The sequence below is a fragment of the Synchiropus splendidus genome, chromosome 10 (genome assembly GCF_027744825.2).
Source record: "Synchiropus splendidus isolate RoL2022-P1 chromosome 10, RoL_Sspl_1.0, whole genome shotgun sequence".
Taxonomy (NCBI): Eukaryota; Metazoa; Chordata; class Actinopteri; order Syngnathiformes; family Callionymidae; genus Synchiropus; species Synchiropus splendidus.
Window position 1 is genome coordinate 22,090,558 of NC_071343.1, and position 19,655 is coordinate 22,110,212.

Genomic DNA, 19,655 nt, shown 5'->3' on the forward strand with positions numbered 1-19,655 from the left:
TTGCACCATAGCATTGTCATGGCAGCATTGCACCAATCCATTACGTCCAATCCAACGTCGCATTGGCAGTGTGACATGTGAAAAAAGATCTAGGTTGGGGTTAGGGTAAGCTAAGGGATGACGCTCCATTCATTCTATACCTAAAACATGCCAGGTGCTATTTAAAGCCTATCAAATGGCCATGTGTTTAAGTCACAGTGACTTTCAGTAGCGTCACTAGGAGGATAACTAAGTAAGAGGTTACAAATAGCAACTAACATCCACTCTCTTTCAGTGTCTCCCGTGCTTGTCTTTTTTTTCTACCCCCGTGCATGATGCGCTATGCCCCTGCATGCGATGCTCCAATGAAAGAGTAGCTTTACTACTGACAGTAGTGACAGTAGCTATGACACAAAAACAGGAAGCAGAGGTTGAAGAAATTAAAAGGTTTGCATTTCATAAAAACAAGAGGGGACAGCTCATGTGGAGAACTTGGATGGTTTGCACATGTGGGAGGAGACAAAAAGGCAGCGGGCTTAAAAGGCAGCAGAAATAGAATAAAGTCATGTTCAAATGTACATCAGTATAAAGGGAAATGTGTGACTGAAAATACATGAATGAATGGTTAGCCAAAATAATATTTGCATGAGTTTAAAATCCACATGGTCTTGTTGCAACAATCCCTCCCTGTATCTGGCGACTTGCTTGCGCTCGATTCTACCTCTGAACTTGCATTGCAAAGCAGAGAGATTTCAGGGTGTGATTTGTTTTTTAACTGACATCTTTTACTTTTAGATGAGTAAAAAAGCAGAATGGAGGGAAGGAAGAAATCGATCCTTTAATTGATAAATTTGTCCCCTGACTTTTGGCCACTGCAGTGCAGCAAAGCAAACATGCATCAGCAGTGGTTTCTGCGTCTGCCCACCACTGTACTTTAGTTCTCATCAATTCCTCCAGAGACGCTTCTCTACTTACACGTTTGTGTCACATTTCGTTGAATGCAAATGAATATCTTTCCACTCCCTGTTTGGTCAACTTCCATGCCGATTTCTTTTTAATGCGCGTATAACACACATTCGAGTCATGCGAGAAGCAATGCTGCCCTCTACAGGGAAATAGAAGAAGTGTGTTTTTAGACGGAAAGTCGTGTTGTGTTTGTGTGGCTCAGGTGGTGAAGACGGTGGGCTTGAGGGAGGTCTGGTTCTTCGGCCTGCAGTACACTGACAGCAAAGGATACGTCACGTGGCTCAAGTACAACAAAAAGGTAAAATACAGTACATGTATTGTGGGCCTTGTAAGTTCCTTGTTAACGTCCTTAAAATAATTAAACTCTTTGCTAAAATCAGAGTCAACTGTGTTACACAGTGGATTTTAGGATGAAGAATAATCCTTGGTGCAGGATTACACACCTTTTTTTGTTTTGTTTTGCTGACTAAGGGATTCCTGCATGCCAAATCCTACATTAGAGAACAGACACAATAGTCAAACATGTTTCACGTTTCACTTGTACCAGGTGACACAGCAGGACGTGAAGAAGGAAAATCCACTGCAGTTTAAGTTCAGAGGCCGATTCTTTCCCGAGGATGTGTCTGAAGAACTTATCCAGGAGATCACGCAGAAACTCTTCTTCATGCAGGTACTGGATTTCACCCACCCGCCATTGATGTATGGCATTTAACTTGTTTCTCATCTCACTTTGCTTTAAACATGAAATATGTTTCTTATTCATATACTATCATGATTGAGAATTCTAGGTTTGTGTGTCTGATGATTAAAAGCATTTGTGATCGAAAAGTGTATTATTTATTCTTCTACCATAAAGCCTCAAATGCATGATTTCATTTAGTTTCTTCTTTTTTGCATGAATCCTAGCACAGCGAGGCAGTACATTTCTTTTACTCAGGTTTGTGTGAGTGTAATCTTGCATGTATGTGTGTCTTGGTGGCAGGTGAAGGAAGCCATCCTGAACGATGAGAACTATTGTCCTCCAGAAACAGCTGTGTTGTTAGCTTCCTACGCAGTCCAGGCCAAATATGGAGACTTCAACAAAGACATTCACAAGCCTGGTTACCTGGCTTCAGATCGCCTGCTGCCACAGAGGTACACACACACACACACACACATGTCCACTACTTCAACATACAGTGATACACAGAATTATGATGCTCAAAATTACTTACGGCTCATAAGGAGCTGTACCGAGAGGTTGACATGCGATTGCTCGATGGCGACATCTGGTGTTGAAAGTGCTGCATGAAACACAAGACAATGTGAGAAGTGAACTGAAGCACCAAGATGACAAGCATTCATTAGACCAAGCTCTGGCATAAACATATCGCTCGTTCAAGGCAGTAGATCCACTCCAGTGCTTCTGAAAACACAATTGCGTTACTTAATACAGCAATACTGAAACTAGCAGAATTTTTCAAAGTGTGGTAAGTAGCAATAAAAACATGTTTTCCTGATGGTTGTTTGGTTTTAGAGTCACTAACTGTGTTGCATCTGTACCATGCGTCATGCAGAGTTCTGGAGCAGCACAAATTGACAAAAGAGCAGTGGGAGGACAGAATACAGACATGGCACGAGGAACACAGGAGCTTGCTCAGGTGAAGAAGCCCTCAGCAACTTCGAATGAACACATTAAAACTCATGCCGTTTGTGTGTGCAGGGAGGATGCAATGATGGAGTACCTAAAGATTGCACAGGACTTGGAGATGTATGGCGTCAACTATTTTGAAATAAAAAACAAAAAAGGCACAGAACTGTGGCTGGGGGTGGATGCGCTTGGTCTCAACATATATGAACATGGAGACAAGTAAGTACTTGTAATATCTTGTAGAGCAGCAGTGTTAGTTCAACTATTCTGGATTATTTATTTATATATTTTATTTACTTATTTTTAATGCGTTAATATTGACTGTTGTTCTGCTTAACAAAGCACAATATCATCTGCTCATCCAGAGGTTTCAGTCAAGTGGCCTCAGGATTGTAGTGCGTTTAGTAAATGATGTGACCTCCAACTGTCTCCAGAACATTGATGGTCAGAACAAGTGGTCAGGGTGAGAACTTGAGACTGTTAAAGACAACATTGAGTCTTGTTCATAAGTAAGGAAAGGACCGAGTGAATCCAGCAATTAGTTATGAGGACGCTGGATTGGTTTGAGCCAAGACATGAGTCAAAACTCTCTGTTGATTCAAGTTCTGACTCTCAGATGAGTTGTGACCCTCGGGGAGAGTCTTAGGTAAAAAAAAAAGAAAAAATCCCACTTGGGCTGTCTGGAAGCTCAGCCCCCATATGGTTGTACCTCCTGTGAAGCTGCAGGAAGATTTCAAACTTTCATATGAACACAGCCACAAATGTTGCTCAGATTGAAGTTACTGGTTGTGTAAGTGCTAAATACAAGTGCTAACTACAGTAGGCTTCAAATTTGCAGCTGAATATGCCGTCTGAAGGGTTAAGTGAAATGATAAGATAAACAGGTAAATTGGTCTCTGACGTGAGCACAATGAATTGGGATCTCTGAGTTCCATTTTCACTTTCAGTTGTAGACAGCTTTGCATACATATGCTTAGCTTGAACAAAAAAGTTCACCAGGTTTGTCTCTTAAACACTAGTCTGGTGTTGTGAAGAAAATATTATTGCAACTGTTGCTGTTGGGATGCAGCTGGAATGATGTCTCTCCATTGTCCAGGGAATAGCTTCATGATGTGTGTTAGGTAGAGCAAATCGGCCTATTAGCTTCTGCTTAAGAAGTGCAAGGGAGATTGTATGTATGTATAGACCACCAGAAGGCTTTTGTTTTTAAGTCTATGTCTGTTGAATGTCATTGTTTCACTTACAAAAGTGATCTTGATGTCGTCTCAGTCTCACTGATACATTATGACCTTCTCAGGTTGTCACCAAAGATCGGCTTCCCCTGGAGCGAGATCCGAAACATTTCCTTCAGTGACAAGAAGTTTGTCATCAAGCCCATCGACAAGAAAGCTCCAGTGAGTTCTGGACTGTGGCACGTGTGAGCACAGATGTTTGAAGTGATTCTCTTGGTTTTGTGTGCCTGTAGGACTTTGTTTTCTATGCCCCACGACTCCGTATCAACAAGCGCATCCTGGCCCTGTGTATGGGCAACCATGAGTTATACATGAAGAGGAGGAAGCCCGACACGATTGAGGTGCAGCAGATGAAGGCTCAGGCCAGAGAGGAGAAGCACCATAAACAGATGGAGCGGTATAAAACTTTAAACTGATTCTTTATGTGGGAAAATGCTTATTTAAAACAGCATGTAAGTAAAACCATAAACTTAATCTGTCTGCCTAAGTATCCTGAGTAGAAAATCTGCCGGGTGTTATTGAAGGGTGAAGGGTGTGAGGGAACACTGTGTCCAATTACTGTGCTGGCTGTTCCTCTCAGAGCTCAGCTGGAGAATGAGAAGAAGAAGCGGGAGCATGCGGAGAAGGAGAAGGAGCGGATTGAAAGGGAAAAGGATGAGCTCATCGAGAGGCTGAGACAGATCGAGGAGCAGACACAGAGGGCACAGAAAGGTCAGCTTCTGTCGGAGGCCATTCAATGCAAAGCACTCTGGATAACTTGGAAGCACCTTAACTTGATATTTAACTTCTGTGTTCCCCATTAATTCCATAAGTGTTTTTGAAGTCAAAGTGATAAAATGGAGGACTGCAATGAAGGGCTTGTAAGTTCATCTGGTTCACGCCTGTAAACCCTCACAACCCACTCGGCTCAATAGTGTGTCGATAAACCTCAAACAGGTCTGAATGTACATCAATATAAATGTAATAATAATAATAATGGTAAATGTAACCATGAGATGCTCATGCACAATTAAAAAATATAGTTTCACTTTTGTCCCAGCCTCTGTAGCAAAGCATTGAGCTTTGTGTGAGCCTGCTGAATTTTCTGCCATCTAGAACACATCAGTTCACTTCAGTCCGCTGACAGTCTGACTTCAGTATGACATGTTTGCTGACAGAGCTGGAGGAGCAGACGCGTAGAGCTCTAGAGCTGGAACAGGAGAGGAGGCGAGCGAAAGAGGAGGCCGAGCGGCTGGAGAAGGAGAGACAAGCCGCAGAGGAGGCCAAGGCAGCGCTGGCTCAGCAGGCCGCGGACCAGATGAAGACGCAGGAACAACTGGTGAATGACTGACTGAGCAAAGCACCACAGTTCAAACACTGCTGTCATCCTCTTCTTACCCAAGAAAAACATTTTGATCATACCCAAACCACCATTGCCACACCTGCACCTCCTCTGTTTATTTGCTTTCTGTCTCCAGGCTGCTGAGTTAGCAGAGTTCACTGCCAAAATTGCTCTGCTGGAAGAGGCCAAGAGGAAAAAGGAGGAGGATGCCTCCGAATGGCAACACAAAGTAACGTGAACAGTCTTCATAATTCAATAAGATGAAGTTAGATCACATCAGCCAAGGATGCGGGTCAGCTACTAAGGAGCAGAAAAGTTCAACTGTTAAGAAAAATACTAGAGTTGCAGAGAGCGAGGAATGATTCCTGAACATTTCAAAGCAAAGAGAGAAGTACTGATGATAAACATACTCTGACATGTAGTACATCTTGGATCGGTAGGAGGCGCATGAAGACCTCGCTTCAACCTGAAATCCGACCTGCCGTTATTAACAAATCATTAAACACATGGAAAGTATTTAAGAAATCTGTTTTCACACCAGCCCAGCAATATGATCGCAGGTTGTCAGTGATTTTGTCAGTTCTCTTGGGTAGAGTGAGTCTGAGTGACTTCTGTTGCTGCTGTTAACACACTGTCAAGGAAATCCTCCTCTGAACTGCAGTCATTATGTAAGGCCAAGTGGAATGCTGCCAGAGTATTACGGTTTTAATGAGCTCTCAGTGTGGAAGTGCATCTCCAGTTTCTGGTGAACACAGAGAGTGCTGCAAAGCTGCTCACCTCCAGTCCGGCTAGTAATGCATTGGTGTGTCAGTGGCTGCAGTGAGATGGTTTGATCTGCTCATTCACCGCACCAGGTGGAGCTGGGTTTTACTGCAGCAGGAATGAACCAAAGACAGGTGCGCCACTTCAGTCCTGTTGGTGTCTGCTCCAGGCCCTGGCTGCACAGGAGGACTTAGAGAAGACTAGGGAGGAACTGAAGATGGCCATTATGTCACCTGCCGCGCCGGAACACGACGAGGAAGATGAGACCAACGCGGAAGCGAGCGCGGAACTGCTGAGCGACGGCATCACCAGCCACCGCAGCGAGGAGGAACGAATCACTGAGGCGCAGAAGAACGAGCGCGTCAAGAAGCAGCTTCAGGTGAGGAGGACAGACTCCAACACGTGCGTGGCCAAGTTGGGACTAATGTTGGGTCTGGAGTGGAACTCTGCTCAGAAGTGCCAGGATGCATTGGTGGTGCAGTTACAATTGGTCCTGTATTTTCGTCATTTTCAAGACAAATATTCAAATGTTTGTTTCCCTCTGATACAACTAAACTGAACTATGAACTGTGAACACAGTAGATGCTCGCACTGCAACGCTGTCTTGCGAAATGATGTTTCGACCAACTTGATCGACTGAGAAGGGAGATCTGTTGCATGTCTGGCTCTGTTACAGCTCAATCTATTTCCCACTTAAGACTTTACACACCTGCGTATTGACAGTGATAATGCAAACAGCTGTCAACAGGTTCAGGCATATGCGATTAGAAAACAATGAGTGTCCTTAATGCTTTTAAGCCTATTAAGAGCCGCTAACCCACTGTGTAGGAGCGGCCCGGAAATTCCACTGACAGAAAACCTACTGTAACTGTAAATGTTCATGGTGAAATAACTGACGGTACGGAATCTCACTTTTGACTCGGCTCACGTCCCAATTGTTCTGATCTTGGTATCAAAGGTCAAAGGTTGTCCCTACTGCTTGATAGTTACTAGACTACTGAACAAAGTGGTGTATTAATTGTCCAACCATCAAGATTATCATCTGCTTCTTGCTTGAATGAGGAAAATGATTCGGACCCACGTTTGGTGTGGTCTTGTCTTAGAAGTGTAAAGAAGTAGGGATGGCCTTTTGGATATTGCCATTCCGACTTCGGTCTTTAATTGAATTCACTTGGGGTTTTTTTATACTCTTTATTGTTAACCAAAAAATAGTTTCTGGTGGTTTTGGGAGTTCTTATTTTGAGTGGCCAAACTTGGTTGCTCTGCAGCTGCTCAGACCTTTTGTCTCCTGCCCGCACAGGCGCTGAGCTCCGAGCTGGCCGAGGCCAGAGACGACACCAAGAACACGCAGAATGACGTCCTGCACGCCGAGAACGTCCGAGCAGGCAGAGACAAATACAAGACTCTGCGTCAGATCCGCCAGGGCAACACAAAGCAGAGGATAGACGAGTTCGAGTCCATGTGAGGACAGTGGACAGTGACTGGCTCACCGTCAGGCCCAGGAACCTCCTGCTTTTGGGACAGAGAGGAAAGAAGAAGGGTACAAGCTAAGCAGCTTCTGCCTCGCCAAAGGGTCCGCCTGGCATCAGCTGTACAATCGCACTGCTGCGTGCTTTTTTTAGAGTCCCCCCTGCCCCCACCCCAACAAAGCACATGTTTGTTTTTTATCAGAATAGTTGTTTATTATGGATGAAGCTGAGGTTTGCATGAGTAACGGCCTGCGGCGCAGAGGAGCCACGGAAGCGCGGTTTGTGCTTGAACTTCTTTAAATAAACAGCTTGTTGTTTTCTGGCTCCTTCTAAAGTTGAATGAACCTGTCGTGAAGTTTGGCCCGATGAAGTAATGGTCTGACTCTTCCCATGAGTTTGTGAGAGGATGGACCTGTGGTCTCTGGGCCATGTTAGATCCTAACTGACTGTTAACTAATAGAACTGTGGCTGTGCACGATAGGACTCATCAACTCTTGGTCCAAACTGTATGTACGTCATCGTGGTCTGGATGAGTCTGTCCTGCCTGCTGCTGAGAATGTAGAAACTTGACAAAAACAGAACACCAATTTAATGCTCTTTATTTTAGTAAAAATCCATTTTTAGCACTAATTCTTGTTTTTGTCATGACTGCACAGACACATGAATGGCACTGTATTTTCCTTTCACATATGCAGCATACAATCACTCCAGTGTTGCAACAGTAAAGTCAAAATATGTTTTCAAGTAACACTTCCTGCAGCAACACTGACTGGCTACAATCACATACACGTTATGAAATCACACTTTAACAGTAGAAAAATAGTTTTTCGTGGATTCTCTCTCCACAGTTCACGCACACCTCCCGAGGTAAAAGTTGTGGTTTGGCCCTTTAAATCATCACTAGCACACGGTGCTACAGCTTGGTTCTCGGAAAAACTTCAGCACCCGGACTACAGTTCAGCCCTCAACACGAAGGTTCTTCAAGTAAGTTCAAGGTTAACATAGAAGGAAATAAAGCCATCACCTGGAAAGCTTTGGGATTTGGAACTTGCGAACAATCACGTTTTTCCTCGTCGTGAGTTTTGGTCTGAGAAGAATTTGGGGATTTAGTCCACTGCTCTACTTTTTAGAAAAAAATATCTTGTTCATTAAAGAAAGGTTAACATTCACAATATTTTATGGAGCAAAAAATTGTTCTCTTAAAAACCCTATTAAGATACAATTTGTATCAACACAGAGAGTCCGTCTGCTGGGGTGATGCAAACAGAAGCAGATTAAATGGTCTCTAGTGAGTTTCTGCTGTGACGCAGCACCTGGATATAAACTACTGGCCAGTTTTGGTGCCTTAGTTTTTTGGGGGAGTAGAGGATCAAGTGACTCGTTGACTTGCTTCATAATGTGGGTTGGTGAATCTTTTCCAAGTGCTCAGAACTGTAGGGAGAACATGGGCATATAAGGAAGCATGCCTCTCTAGTTTTGGATATTCTGCTTGCTGGTTACATAACACTGAAGTCCAGACAGGAATTAGAAGACAGTTCCAGGACTTTTTTTCCCCACCACAGGGGGAAGGGACGTCTTCAACAACAGATTTAAATTCTTACTATATTAGTTATTAATTCATGTTTTTATTTACCATTAAATCATATCAATACCATTCAATTTTGCCATTATCAAACTCCAGTCTCTGAATATTTATGGACAAATGTGGCCCATTTGAGTTGAGATATAAACTGGAAAAGACTGAAGATAGTTAAATGTTTTTACTGTACAGGAATCGCAAATCAATTTGCTGCAAAATGAATAGAACTCTTTGTGGTAATCTGTAAATAGTGTTATGGTATAATTATTGTTCTTTTATTCTTGGACTTTCTAAATCCTGTTTTATTTCTTTATCTGTTTTATTTTCCAATATACATCAACAGTATATTTCTGGCTTCAGTGTTTGAGAGGATGAATATTTGTCCAGAGAAACATTCTGGAGAGGGATTTAATGTGTGAGTCATCTGTCAAATTAAGTGGATTTCCCTTACTGTGAAGGAAGGAGTCAAACTCCATCACATGGAGGGCTTTAGTGTTAAGTCTAAGTCTTGCACCACGCATGACTAACATTAATTAAAACTCAGGAATATAGGTTTGATTTCAGCCTTTGGTTCTTATGGTACTAAGGGGTAGTAGAGCTTCAACTGTTTCAGTGCATCATGGGATCGTGTGAATAGTGGTAGTGTGTGTTCAGAGAAGCGCCCATAACAAAAGTAGTTTTGAAATTGACTCGGGCCATATGCTAATGGAGTGGACTTGAAGTGACTTGTCGTGTCTGACATTGCGGCTGTTCAGAAATAAATTGTCCTCCTTAAACTCTCCATTGACTTCACCCTCTGAGGTCATGGAGCTGCCTTCATACCCTGATATGATTGCCAAAAAAATAAAAAAAGAACATGAAACATAACACACAACAAAAAGTGCAGAAACAGAATAACTTACATAAATAACTTAAAAGAAATAAATATTTCAGGAAATCATTTCATCCATCTCACTCACAGCTTGAGCATTGCAGGTCACCAGTCTCACACCTGCTCCCTTTCTTGAAGTGCTCAACAGGCAGATTCACAAATCTGGCCCCTGACTCAGTTGCCATGCTCACATCAGGAAGTATGAGGAGCCACTCGGCAGCTCATCTCAGTGCAGCTAGAATAAATTATTTCCATGACTTGCCAAAAAGACACAGATCAGATGCCGAACAGTGATGTATTCTGTCGATCTGCTTTAGCTTTTGCCAGGTTGTGCTCAGCCATCCTTGCAGCTGCAGGTGAAATCCACTGGTCTTCATTCACCAGTTAATAACTGTTATGCTCAGATCTCTCTCGCAAGATGGCTGCAGCCAGCTCTTGAGCATCCATCATGTGGGGGTTCCTATTCATCACTACCCTCACCACATCTGGAGAGAAGATGCCACACAAGTTCACAAACATCCTCTCCCTTAGGTCCTGGTAGCGACCCAACAAGGGGGACTCTTGGTGCCTTGGTTGCAGACAAGGGTGAGGTTTGTGAGTTGGAAAGGAGAGCTGGTGGGGAGGTGTTGCTGGGAGATGGCGTGGTGGGGAATGAGGTTGGGGACCCCAAGGGGAGTGCCAAGGCCGCTCATCTGGGAAGAGAGCGAATGGTTCGGTGTGAGGTTTAGAGGTTGGCTGATAGTCCCACTGGTACTGTGTGTTCTGGACAGAGTAATTCCTTCTAGAGAGCAATGGGGACCCCTGATACACCCTGGAGTTTTGCATCCCTCCCTGAAGACTTTGGCCCATGTGAAAGCTCTGAGAGCGAGCTGAGGTCGGTGGGAAGTCTGGAAAACTGCTCAGCAGAGAGTGCTGGTGATGTGGTGGGGTATAGGTCGAAACCGGTTTGAAGGGACTTGGCGGTGCAGATGAGTCTTCCATGGCGAAGCCCTGAGGCCTTTGGGATGAATGTGAATGTGGGTATCCAGGAGGAGCCCGCTGGTCCAATCCTGGAGGAATCCGCGGGGAAGGTCGTCCCAGTTTGCCGGGGCAGTGGTGCAATTGAGGCAGAGGGTGACCGTGGTGGTGGCACCTGTGGCCATCATCTATTACTGGATCAGGGGAGAAGGAGTCTGAACTTGCACTGCCCTCACTGCTGCAGTCTGATGGCAGAGATCTTGCATGGAGAACGGGCGGAAAGCGGTCAGGACTGGAGGGCGCCAGCAGACTGAGGCTGGCGTAGGACTTCACCATGGAACTGTAGCCCAGGTCTGGAGACTCCCCTCTGGTGAGCAAGTCATTTGGATTTCGACCCTGTGGCCAAATATTCTCTCTGTCTGGTCTCCTGGAAGGCTCTATCTCATCCATGCTTCCTCTGGAAGGAGGTCCCCCTGGAGCCGGCTGCCAACTTTTATCCCAGCTGCAGTTGCCTCTAGGACATGGGTCCAATTTGAGTTGGGCATGAGGCCGCTGGTCACAGGAAGCACGAGGGCTCGGCTGTTTCTTTGGTGTGGACCACCTGAGCTCAGCATCCGAAACTGCCTGACCTGTAATTTGATGCTTGTCCATAAAGTTGTGCTCAAGCTGGACTTTGGATGCTCCTGAAGACATTTTGGCACTAGCACGGAGTTCATCTGCTACAGAGAGCTGTGGTTGACTGCTTCGTTCTGGATGGTAGAACTTGCACTTGTGGCCATAAGTGCACTTTTTACCTGGAGAAGAAAGCGAAGTATGTTGTGACGACTTCAGTTTAAATATTGATGTGCCGCTTTTGACAGCTGAACCCATTTTATCGTAGATGTCGAACCACATTGTCATTAGCATTAGCATTAGCATCTCGGCATCATAGTACTAAAAGTTCCCTTTACCATAAGGACATGGCTGCTTCCTGTGTTCCGGCATGACTGGCCTCTTTCGTAAGAAGTTCTCCAGACTGGGACCGTGGCGTCCAAGAGGGTCGTCAGGTGGCATGAATCTAAAACACAAATATGATGTCTGAAAAAGTTGCCTTTATGCATTATGACTGTATATCGATGGAAACTGTAAAACAAAAAGGTCTCTTACTTGTCATTAACGAAAGAGTACATCAGCAGACGCTCGTCGATAAACTTCTTCCACTCCGGCTTCTCATTGGCCAGATCGCGGTAGTTGTCGTTGGACACTATGATGCCATCTGACTCATAGGCCAACTTGACGATGAAGCGGTCGTCGTAACAGACCACACGGCGTCCTTGCACACGACGAGACGGCGTGAAAACCAAGATCTTATCCTTCTCCATTCGCCGGAGGATCTCCTGGTCTGTGGGGATCATTAGACACAATGATCAACTGAGTCGAGTGTCACTTGCAGGTCTTTAACTGTGCATCACCTGTGATCAAGGCATCAGGTCGTGACTGTTCCTTTCTCCACGCAGGTACGAAAACAGTGATGTCACTGTGACCTCGATCCAAGAACCAGTCAACAGCCAGCTGGATGCCTTGGCACGAGAAGACTTCTTTGTTTCCATGACTGGAGGAGGAATCAGAAAAAAGGTTTGTGCCACTTTTTCAGCATCTAGACTTGATTCCAGTTGCCTGGTTTAAGTAAAAAAAAGTAAGGAAAAAGCAAAATGGAAAAAAAAACATAAAAGAAAATCCACAGATCACATCATACATAAAGCACACTGTTGTTTTGGTGCTGCTATACGTCCGGCCAAAAGCCATGCCACCCAATGTCATGTTTCGTCACTCTGTGTTTCAGTCAAAGAACGTGCATGTGAAACTTGGACCACTCTGTGATCAAAACAGTCTGGATTTGTGGTTTGGGGTGATCCAGATAATAAGACCAAAATGGGTTATCCTGCTCTGTGGCACAGAGAATGATTAAGATGTTGTACCTCATCGCAACATTGCTGCCATCCACCACCACCGGTCGCAGGTTCCCCTTGTCCTCTGGTCGCTGGGTCGGACGCATCAATGGAACCGAGTCCACAGAGGAGGTTGTTGAGAAGGAAGCGTTCGATGAAGCAGCTGGAGAGCAAGAAGACGGTGGGGGGCTCCCCCCATCTCCTCCCCTCTGGTGCCCTGTCTCCGTCTTGGTTCCCAGCTTGACCAGTTCTCCCAGTATGTCATTTATGAGAGAGTCAGGGCCCAGTTTTTTCAGAACCAGAAGCACCAGCTCTTCAGAGTACCCCAGTTTGAGTGCAAACTCAACCTTGGTGCGGCTCTCTGTGATTGATGTTATCGTTGGTTGATGTTCTTCAGGCAAAGGGGCGGCCAGCTCCAAGGACAGCCCGGCTGATCCAGATGCACCACAAGGTTGGGTGCCACCAGAATTCTGCAGACGCTCATCTTCACTGTCAGATGCAGCGCTCTCCTCTGAGAAGTTGGAGAAACTGCTGCTGCTGCTGAAGCTGGACTCTGTGCTTAAACTGACGATGCTGTGACTGAGAAGACCCCCTGTGCCCTGCCTGGCGGGAGTTCCAGCACCTGAAGCCACTGAGCTGGAGCCCGCCGGCCGCTCAGCACCTTCCACGTGTAGGTAGTCCAGATCCAGTCCCAAATTGAGGATGTGGCCCGTCCCATCCTCCAGATGGTCCCTAAGGCCCATGAAGTCGTCTCATACATCCAGCTTCACACTTCCAGAGCACTGGACCTCCTGTGATGTCCAGAGTCCTGGACGGACCCAAATTAGCAACTGATTTTGGAATGGAACCTGAGGAGGGCAGATGGAGAAGTCAAGAATCTTGAGAATTATCAGGCATGTTTGCCAGTTTAGTCTTGCCAAAACTCAGTTCACCCTTTGCATGAATTTGTTCTTAGTAACCATTCCAACAACCATACAGTATCGTGGATGTCGAAATCAATATGGATCGAGTTCAAATCGCTATCGGTCAGCAGTCCTGTCCTCCAGGCTGAGAACTGACTTAGTCCACTGTTTGTCCACTGATGAGATTATTCAAATGATCAGTTGTGTTGTAGTTTTGGTGAGAATCTCCACCCACTGGTTAAATGAAGACAGGAGGCTCCCGCTGGGCCACTGCACCAGAACACCCATTGGTCACCACATACTCTGCTTTCATGATGAAACGCCTCAAGGGTCTGACACAACAGATTTCCATCCAATCTAGTGCCACAGAAACTCTGGTGATACCTCACTGGGATTATACTTCCATCTGATCGTCGACACAGAGGACCACTATCAAAATAAACACCTGATATTTGGTTACTGGCCTTTTTTCAAATTAAAATACTGGACCACAGTAGCTCCATGTTATGCCTTGCTAACAAGCAGCAAAGCTTTACTGGACGGTGCCATCCATGGTGCATTATTAGTACATTTCTAAGACACCATAACACATTTATAAGGCTTTATAGATGATGTTGGGGATGTTCATATTCACGCAAATATTATAAGTTGTGGATTTTACTTCATCCAGTTATTAAGACTCAAAAGCTCATAACCATAACTGTATCCCTTAACTTCACCACACACCACAGTATCATATTGTCAGAAATATGGTAAGACATACATAGTCAATTAACCACTGCTTAGTCCTGTTCAGGGTTGCGGGGAGTGCTGGAGCCTATCCTGGCAGTTATTGGGCGAGACAGGTCACCAGTCCATCGCAGGGCACACACACACACACACACGCATGCACACCGTGTGGCACTATAAGGTAAGAGGACATTATTATTTCTAATTCTGTACCTTATGACACTAAAAGTCGCCATACATGATTATAAACCTCGTCTATAAAGCCTATAAAGGGATTTTCCTTATGTAACATATGGAATCTATGGATCATGCATCTTCTATTACTTGAATGGGCCCATTTGTTCTGGGAAAGGTGGGCCCTGAGATCAAAAAGGTTCAGAACCCCGGTCCTAGATAACCAACACAACTAGAACATGATGGTTGATGTTCTTCAGGCGAAGGGGCGGCCAGATCCAAGGACAGCCCGGCTGATCCAGATGCATGATCCAGGGACATCGCTCACACACCTTTGTCGTTTGCTTAAAAGCTTTGCACAGACATCTGTGTGTACGGGTTTTTGTTCACAAAGGTTGGCAGGAGTGAGTAGCAGAGAGCAACAGTTGATCTGAAATCTAAGACAATGGTGACCTCGGGCAGAAGTTGGTGTGACCTCAAAACAACCTCATCCTGCTGCTCTGTCTGAGCTCTTGGCAGAAGAGACACACTTAGCTGAATGCTCTGAAATAGATCAGCTGGTTACATCTCAGAGAAGAAGCCCTGCTGTATTTCTCCACCTGGGTGAAGGCATGCAACAGGCATTTACAATCGAACAGGCAAAATTGTCAAGATGAAATCCTGGAAAACCTTGTGGTGCTGTAGAGAGCACAACACTGTTTCACTCTGAATGCCACGAGTGAGCTGGAATAATTAAGTCAACAACAATAGAGCCACAAATCCAGAGAGGGAGAGTGTTTTGTGTGTGTGCATATGTGTGTGTGCAGAGGAGGAGGGGCTTGTGGGGGAGAAGTGTGTCTGGCGTGCTGTCCCGCAACAATGCAGCTGCCACCCAATCTGTCCTTCTGTATCGGCAGCATTGTTCTCTGGAGCAGGCGGCATGCACAGACGGAGGCTGGGGGCTTTCGAAACACACACACACACCCTTGGTTTAGTCTGTGCCAGACGCAATCTTTTGGGGAGTCAGCAGAATTAAGAGATTGACACAGCAGCCGGTAAAACACCAGCTGCTTGATCACCTCATATGTGTAAGCCATTGTGCACATGAAAATATGTGTCTTTCAGTTGCAGCTGTGGTTTATGTGTCAGTCCACTAAACGTGGATGGCTGAATACTGGTAACACAACACCTGCTTGTGTTTGTTAATGTCCACATGGAAGCCCTGCACGGGCCATCAACGTTGGAGATGGCATGCCAGCTCAATGTTATACAATGTTATACAATGTTATATAATTATACCTATAATGGAACTGTGCAGGTACACCACATCTTCAAATATTAGGCAATTAAAAAGGGAACACTTTAATGAGAAGGAATGTAAAGCTCTAAGTGTATTAATAAAGTTTAAATATATACATTTTTTAAATAATTTATATAATATAAGAAAATTGAATGAATGAATACATAGACTGGAAGGAAGAAGCGAGAAGAAAGGACGAGTGTCAATAGTCAAACAGGAAGTCAAGCGAGTTTGTAAAAGTTAACTGAACCACACCACAGAAATTTGACAACCTTTTTCTTCATTATTTCTGAGGCTGATTTATTTTTCATATGCAATGCTGTGTGTCTGGTCAGCTGTGCTCCTCATGGGCATCAGTCAGGGCTTCCTATCAAATGCTGAATCAGCTTTATATGGACGTGATCTGAATGATCTTGAGGATGTTTGGGAGGAGGGGGGGGTGCGAGTGCCTCCACAGCCAGCAGATGCTCCAGCCTGCACCTCAGTGACCCGGGCCATCGGCCTACACTGCCTCTGGACTCTCTCTCTCTGTGTCATGATCCAGGGTTACCTCCCCTGGGGTGGGTGTGGAGGGATGAGCTCCCCAGAGACTAGACCCTAACCAGTCCCTCAGGGCTGCCAAGCGGCTGCCATTCGCCGGCTGAGCCCTGTCGGTGCTCCAGTCTGCCACACCAGTGACCGGCTGGGGAAGGGGGACAATGGTTTGGTGGAGCGGCTGATATGTGGGGGAGGGTTGGGGATGACAGATGCTTGCTAAGGCTGCAGAAGACTTCCCTGAAGTCATCTTCAACACCAGCTCTCTAACCTCTGAAGGGAAACATTTGATTTGGACTCCAGCCTTTGCATTTATACAGGTGATTCAGAGTTCTCAAAACTGCACACATCATAGATGACACCCAGGAAGCACTTCACTGTCCTGTCTTAGAAGGAAGTTTTCAGTGGCCTGAAGGTGGAACTTTGCTGCGATTGACAACAAGACATAAATTGTAAATTGTTTATAACTTCCTCTCTGACTGATCAACAGTGTTCTGAAAATGTACAGGGATATTTCAAACCCACAATGAAACTGCTTTTAAACATTCGACATATCAATGATCTGCTCTGACGTGATGCGTCCCTTGTATTCAGGAAGTAGGGTGACAGTGTGTCAGCTAGCTTGCCAATGGTATCCTCTGCTAAAGGCTTTGAGGCCTATGGAGGAAGAGCAAGGCTGACAGACTTGATGCTAGCTGCTTGATGCTGGCATTTGGGTTCTCACGAGGATGAACCATCAGATAGTCCAAAGTATTATTGCTGCAGTGAAGTAGTTCATGTCACCATCCTAACTCCAGGACTGCTTTGCAGAACTCTATTTACAGTTTTCCTACTTGGCGTTCATTTGCTGAAGCGGTTATGTTCACACTCTAGTTTCATCGGTTCACTGTGGTGTTTAAAATGGACTTTCCATCCATCCATTTATTCTATCAGATGTTGGATCGCAGAGGGCAGTATCTGAGATGAAAGGCCCTCACTTCCTGAACTTCCTGAACCTCTGGGGAAACAGGGAGGAGTTCTCAGGTCTTCAGAGACACATGAGGTCTCCAGCATGTCTTGGGCCTCCACACAGTCGCACATGCCTATGACATGACATGGTTATGGAGGTGATCTAAGTTAATATTTTTATCCGTAAAGCAGTTGAGTTTAAATTTGATGACAGCATTCCCTAATTCTTATTGTAATCGTTCTCTTTGTAGTGTAAATACTTTGCTAAAATGATGTTCAACTGTTTTGACATTTATTGTTAAAGTAGAGGCAGGGAAATGAACATTATGAATTCATATTAAAAGTGTTTCTCTACGAATGGGCTGCGATCAGCCGGCCGACCACTAAACCATGGATGATTCATGAAAACTGGCACAATAGGAAGATGGTTTGTTCATCAGAGCTGGTGAGAAAAGGTCCTAGCTGGAATAGAAATTGCTGAAAATCTGAACCGAGCAGGCTAAATATGAGCCCTTGAGGGAGTGATATTTCTGCCAAGGCCTGGTTGATGGAACCATCCAAGTCACACAGGGGTCCAGCTTCACTTCATATTTCGAATTGTACCTACCAAAACAACCCTGAGCAATTATCAAAGCTGCTAAACATCAAGTCAGTGTTGTTTTCAGAAGTTACCAATTTTCAACAATACACAAGTTTGTATAAACCCGTGCTTTTGGCCATTGTAGTGCTTCAGCTAGAATTTGTGAAAAAAGACAAAAGTACTCACCAGACAAATTCAGTGTGCAGTCTTCTATGAGCTCTTTCTTCAAATGCTTTTTAAAGTGGAGTCCTGCTCCAAAAGGTTAGGTGTAAACCCTGGTGAGTGGAGAATTCCTGTCAAAAGCCAAGGGTTTGAAAAACAAAAAAAAACCAATATTCACTGCAGCATTAAAGCTTCCATTCCAAGAGAGATGGCTCCTGCTTGATGTTCAGGGATGTTCCTATTTGGCTAAGAAGACACATCCAGTTGCTGCAGGTTCATCTGTGAGAGTGACACCAGATGGAGGGTGAGACATGAACCAGCCCTTCCTCTCTCTACTGACCCACCAATAACAACGCAGCTCACTCACAGATCACCTCCGTCTTCTGCAAAGCTTCCTCAGCCAACAACAGAATCTGACGCAGCTGATCGAAAGGGACAGGAAGATAAGATGGTTTAGCCCCGCCCCTTAATCCCCAGAACCCCAAATCTGTCCCCCTCTCTCTCTCTCCATTTAATGCACACATATATGCACTGAGAGCACAGCCATGAAGGCATGAGTTTACAAAGTGGGGGAGGGTGACACACAAAGAAGGGCCCTTGGTGGGCAGCTGCACATGGGCCCTGGGCTATTACGGAGACACACACACACACACACACACACACACAGAAGAGGGAGAGAGAAAAGTGTAAGTGAAAATTAAAGGACCATGAATTGAGCTGTGAGGAACACCTGGTCCACTGTGGTCTTCCAGCCCGTGGTAATTTAAGAATGCAATTGTGGCTGAATCATGGCTGCAGGATCAGTGTTATTCTGGAGACGTCAGGTCTGATCTTTAAGGGCTGGAGCCTGTAAGAAAGAAGGTCCTCTATATTGATGTGAGAGATTTACTAGTTGTTTGGAGCAAGTCTCAGAAACAGTCAACACTGGACTAGCTCCTGTGCTGAAGACTCAACACTGTTAAAGGTAGTGCCACCTTTCATACGACTCATAAGGACGCACACAAGCTCAGCCATTTCCAGTGAGGCACGCGAATCAAAGTAGCAAATCACAGATAATTGTGGCTCCTGGTTCAACGACAGGTCCGATCATCCTCACCCTCTCTGCCATCCTCCCCCAGCCTCTTCCGACTTTAGTGACTCCTTAATTGGAGCTGGACTGACAGAGTTTCCCCTCGGGGAGCAGGATCACTGCGGACCATCTGCTTGTAGTCGCAGGATGAACAGGTGTCCTGCTGTCTGCCTGCAGCGCACAAGAGAACCGCGCTGTGGACATTTGGAAATTAACAACTCTGTTTTCTTTTCCACTCTTAGCAAGTCTTTTTCATCCATGTGGATCACCCTGTTTACCAAATCACGACCGAATCTGTTCTCACAGAGGTGTCTCCAGACATCAGAGTAGCCTCCTAGCCATGATGTGCCAAAAAATGTTTTGCATAACTCGATAATATCCAAACGTCACGTTTTGATCTACAAATATGCAGTTATATCACACTCTGTCCATCACCTACGGTGTTCTAGAAGCGTGCGTCTCCTTCAATAAACACCATTTTGTTATCATGCACACGCATGAATATAACATAAATGATTGAACAACAACAACGTTAAACAACATTTTTCTTTGAGTCCCTCGGTTCAATGTTTGAGGGTTAGAAT

At 45.1% G+C, this 19,655-nt stretch overlaps 2 protein-coding genes across 5 annotated transcripts in view; one reads left to right on the plus strand and one right to left on the minus strand.

Annotated features, from left to right (window-relative positions):
• LOC128765806 (radixin) overlaps positions 1 to 7,682 on the plus strand; it is a 33,460-nt gene extending 25,778 nt beyond the window's left edge. For all 3 annotated transcript variants that reach the window (XM_053876936.1, XM_053876937.1, XM_053876938.1), the window contains exons 4-15: positions 1,148 to 1,243; positions 1,493 to 1,615; positions 1,928 to 2,079; positions 2,502 to 2,585; positions 2,648 to 2,794; positions 3,873 to 3,969; positions 4,041 to 4,204; positions 4,388 to 4,518; positions 4,965 to 5,125; positions 5,265 to 5,357; positions 6,060 to 6,269; positions 7,191 to 7,682. In XM_053876936.1, coding sequence (XP_053732911.1) covers positions 1,148 to 1,243; positions 1,493 to 1,615; positions 1,928 to 2,079; positions 2,502 to 2,585; positions 2,648 to 2,794; positions 3,873 to 3,969; positions 4,041 to 4,204; positions 4,388 to 4,518; positions 4,965 to 5,125; positions 5,265 to 5,357; positions 6,060 to 6,269; positions 7,191 to 7,355 — 1,623 coding nt within the window. In that variant the 3' untranslated portion in view covers positions 7,356 to 7,682. The remainder of the gene's footprint in view (positions 1 to 1,147; positions 1,244 to 1,492; positions 1,616 to 1,927; positions 2,080 to 2,501; positions 2,586 to 2,647; positions 2,795 to 3,872; positions 3,970 to 4,040; positions 4,205 to 4,387; positions 4,519 to 4,964; positions 5,126 to 5,264; positions 5,358 to 6,059; positions 6,270 to 7,190) is intronic.
• Positions 7,683 to 7,961: 279 nt separating this feature from the next.
• Positions 7,962 to 18,252, minus strand: LOC128765805 (probable ribonuclease ZC3H12C). 2 transcript variants are annotated; one of them, XM_053876933.1, is made up of 6 exons: positions 18,027 to 18,252; positions 12,725 to 13,542; positions 12,218 to 12,357; positions 11,913 to 12,147; positions 11,717 to 11,823; positions 7,962 to 11,560 (listed from the first exon to the last, which is right to left on the minus strand). In XM_053876933.1, exons 2-6 carry the CDS (start codon positions 13,435 to 13,437, stop codon positions 10,194 to 10,196), a joined length of 2,562 nt encoding a protein of 853 aa, XP_053732908.1. In that variant the 5' UTR covers positions 13,438 to 13,542; positions 18,027 to 18,252; the 3' UTR covers positions 7,962 to 10,193. The 2 variants fall into 2 exon arrangements, with proteins under 2 accessions (XP_053732908.1, XP_053732909.1); XM_053876934.1 differs by lacking the exon at positions 18,027 to 18,252 and having other exon boundaries at positions 12,725 to 13,657.
• Between the last annotated feature and the right edge of the window lie 1,403 nt (positions 18,253 to 19,655).

What these genes read in the sequence shown, in the direction of transcription:
- LOC128765805 (XM_053876933.1), bottom strand. Translation starts at nt 13,437, where the DNA reads ATGGGCCTTAGGGACCATCTGGAGGATGGGACGGGCCACATCCTCAAT. An exon ending in GGCAGCAATGTTGCGATGAG is followed by an intron (nt 12,358 to 12,724) that starts GTACAACATCTT and finishes TTCCTCCTCCAG; the next exon opens with TCATGGAAACAAAGAAGTCT. An exon ending in TACTCTTTCGTTAATGACAA is followed by an intron (nt 11,824 to 11,912) that starts GTAAGAGACCTT and finishes TTTGTGTTTTAG; the next exon opens with ATTCATGCCACCTGACGACC.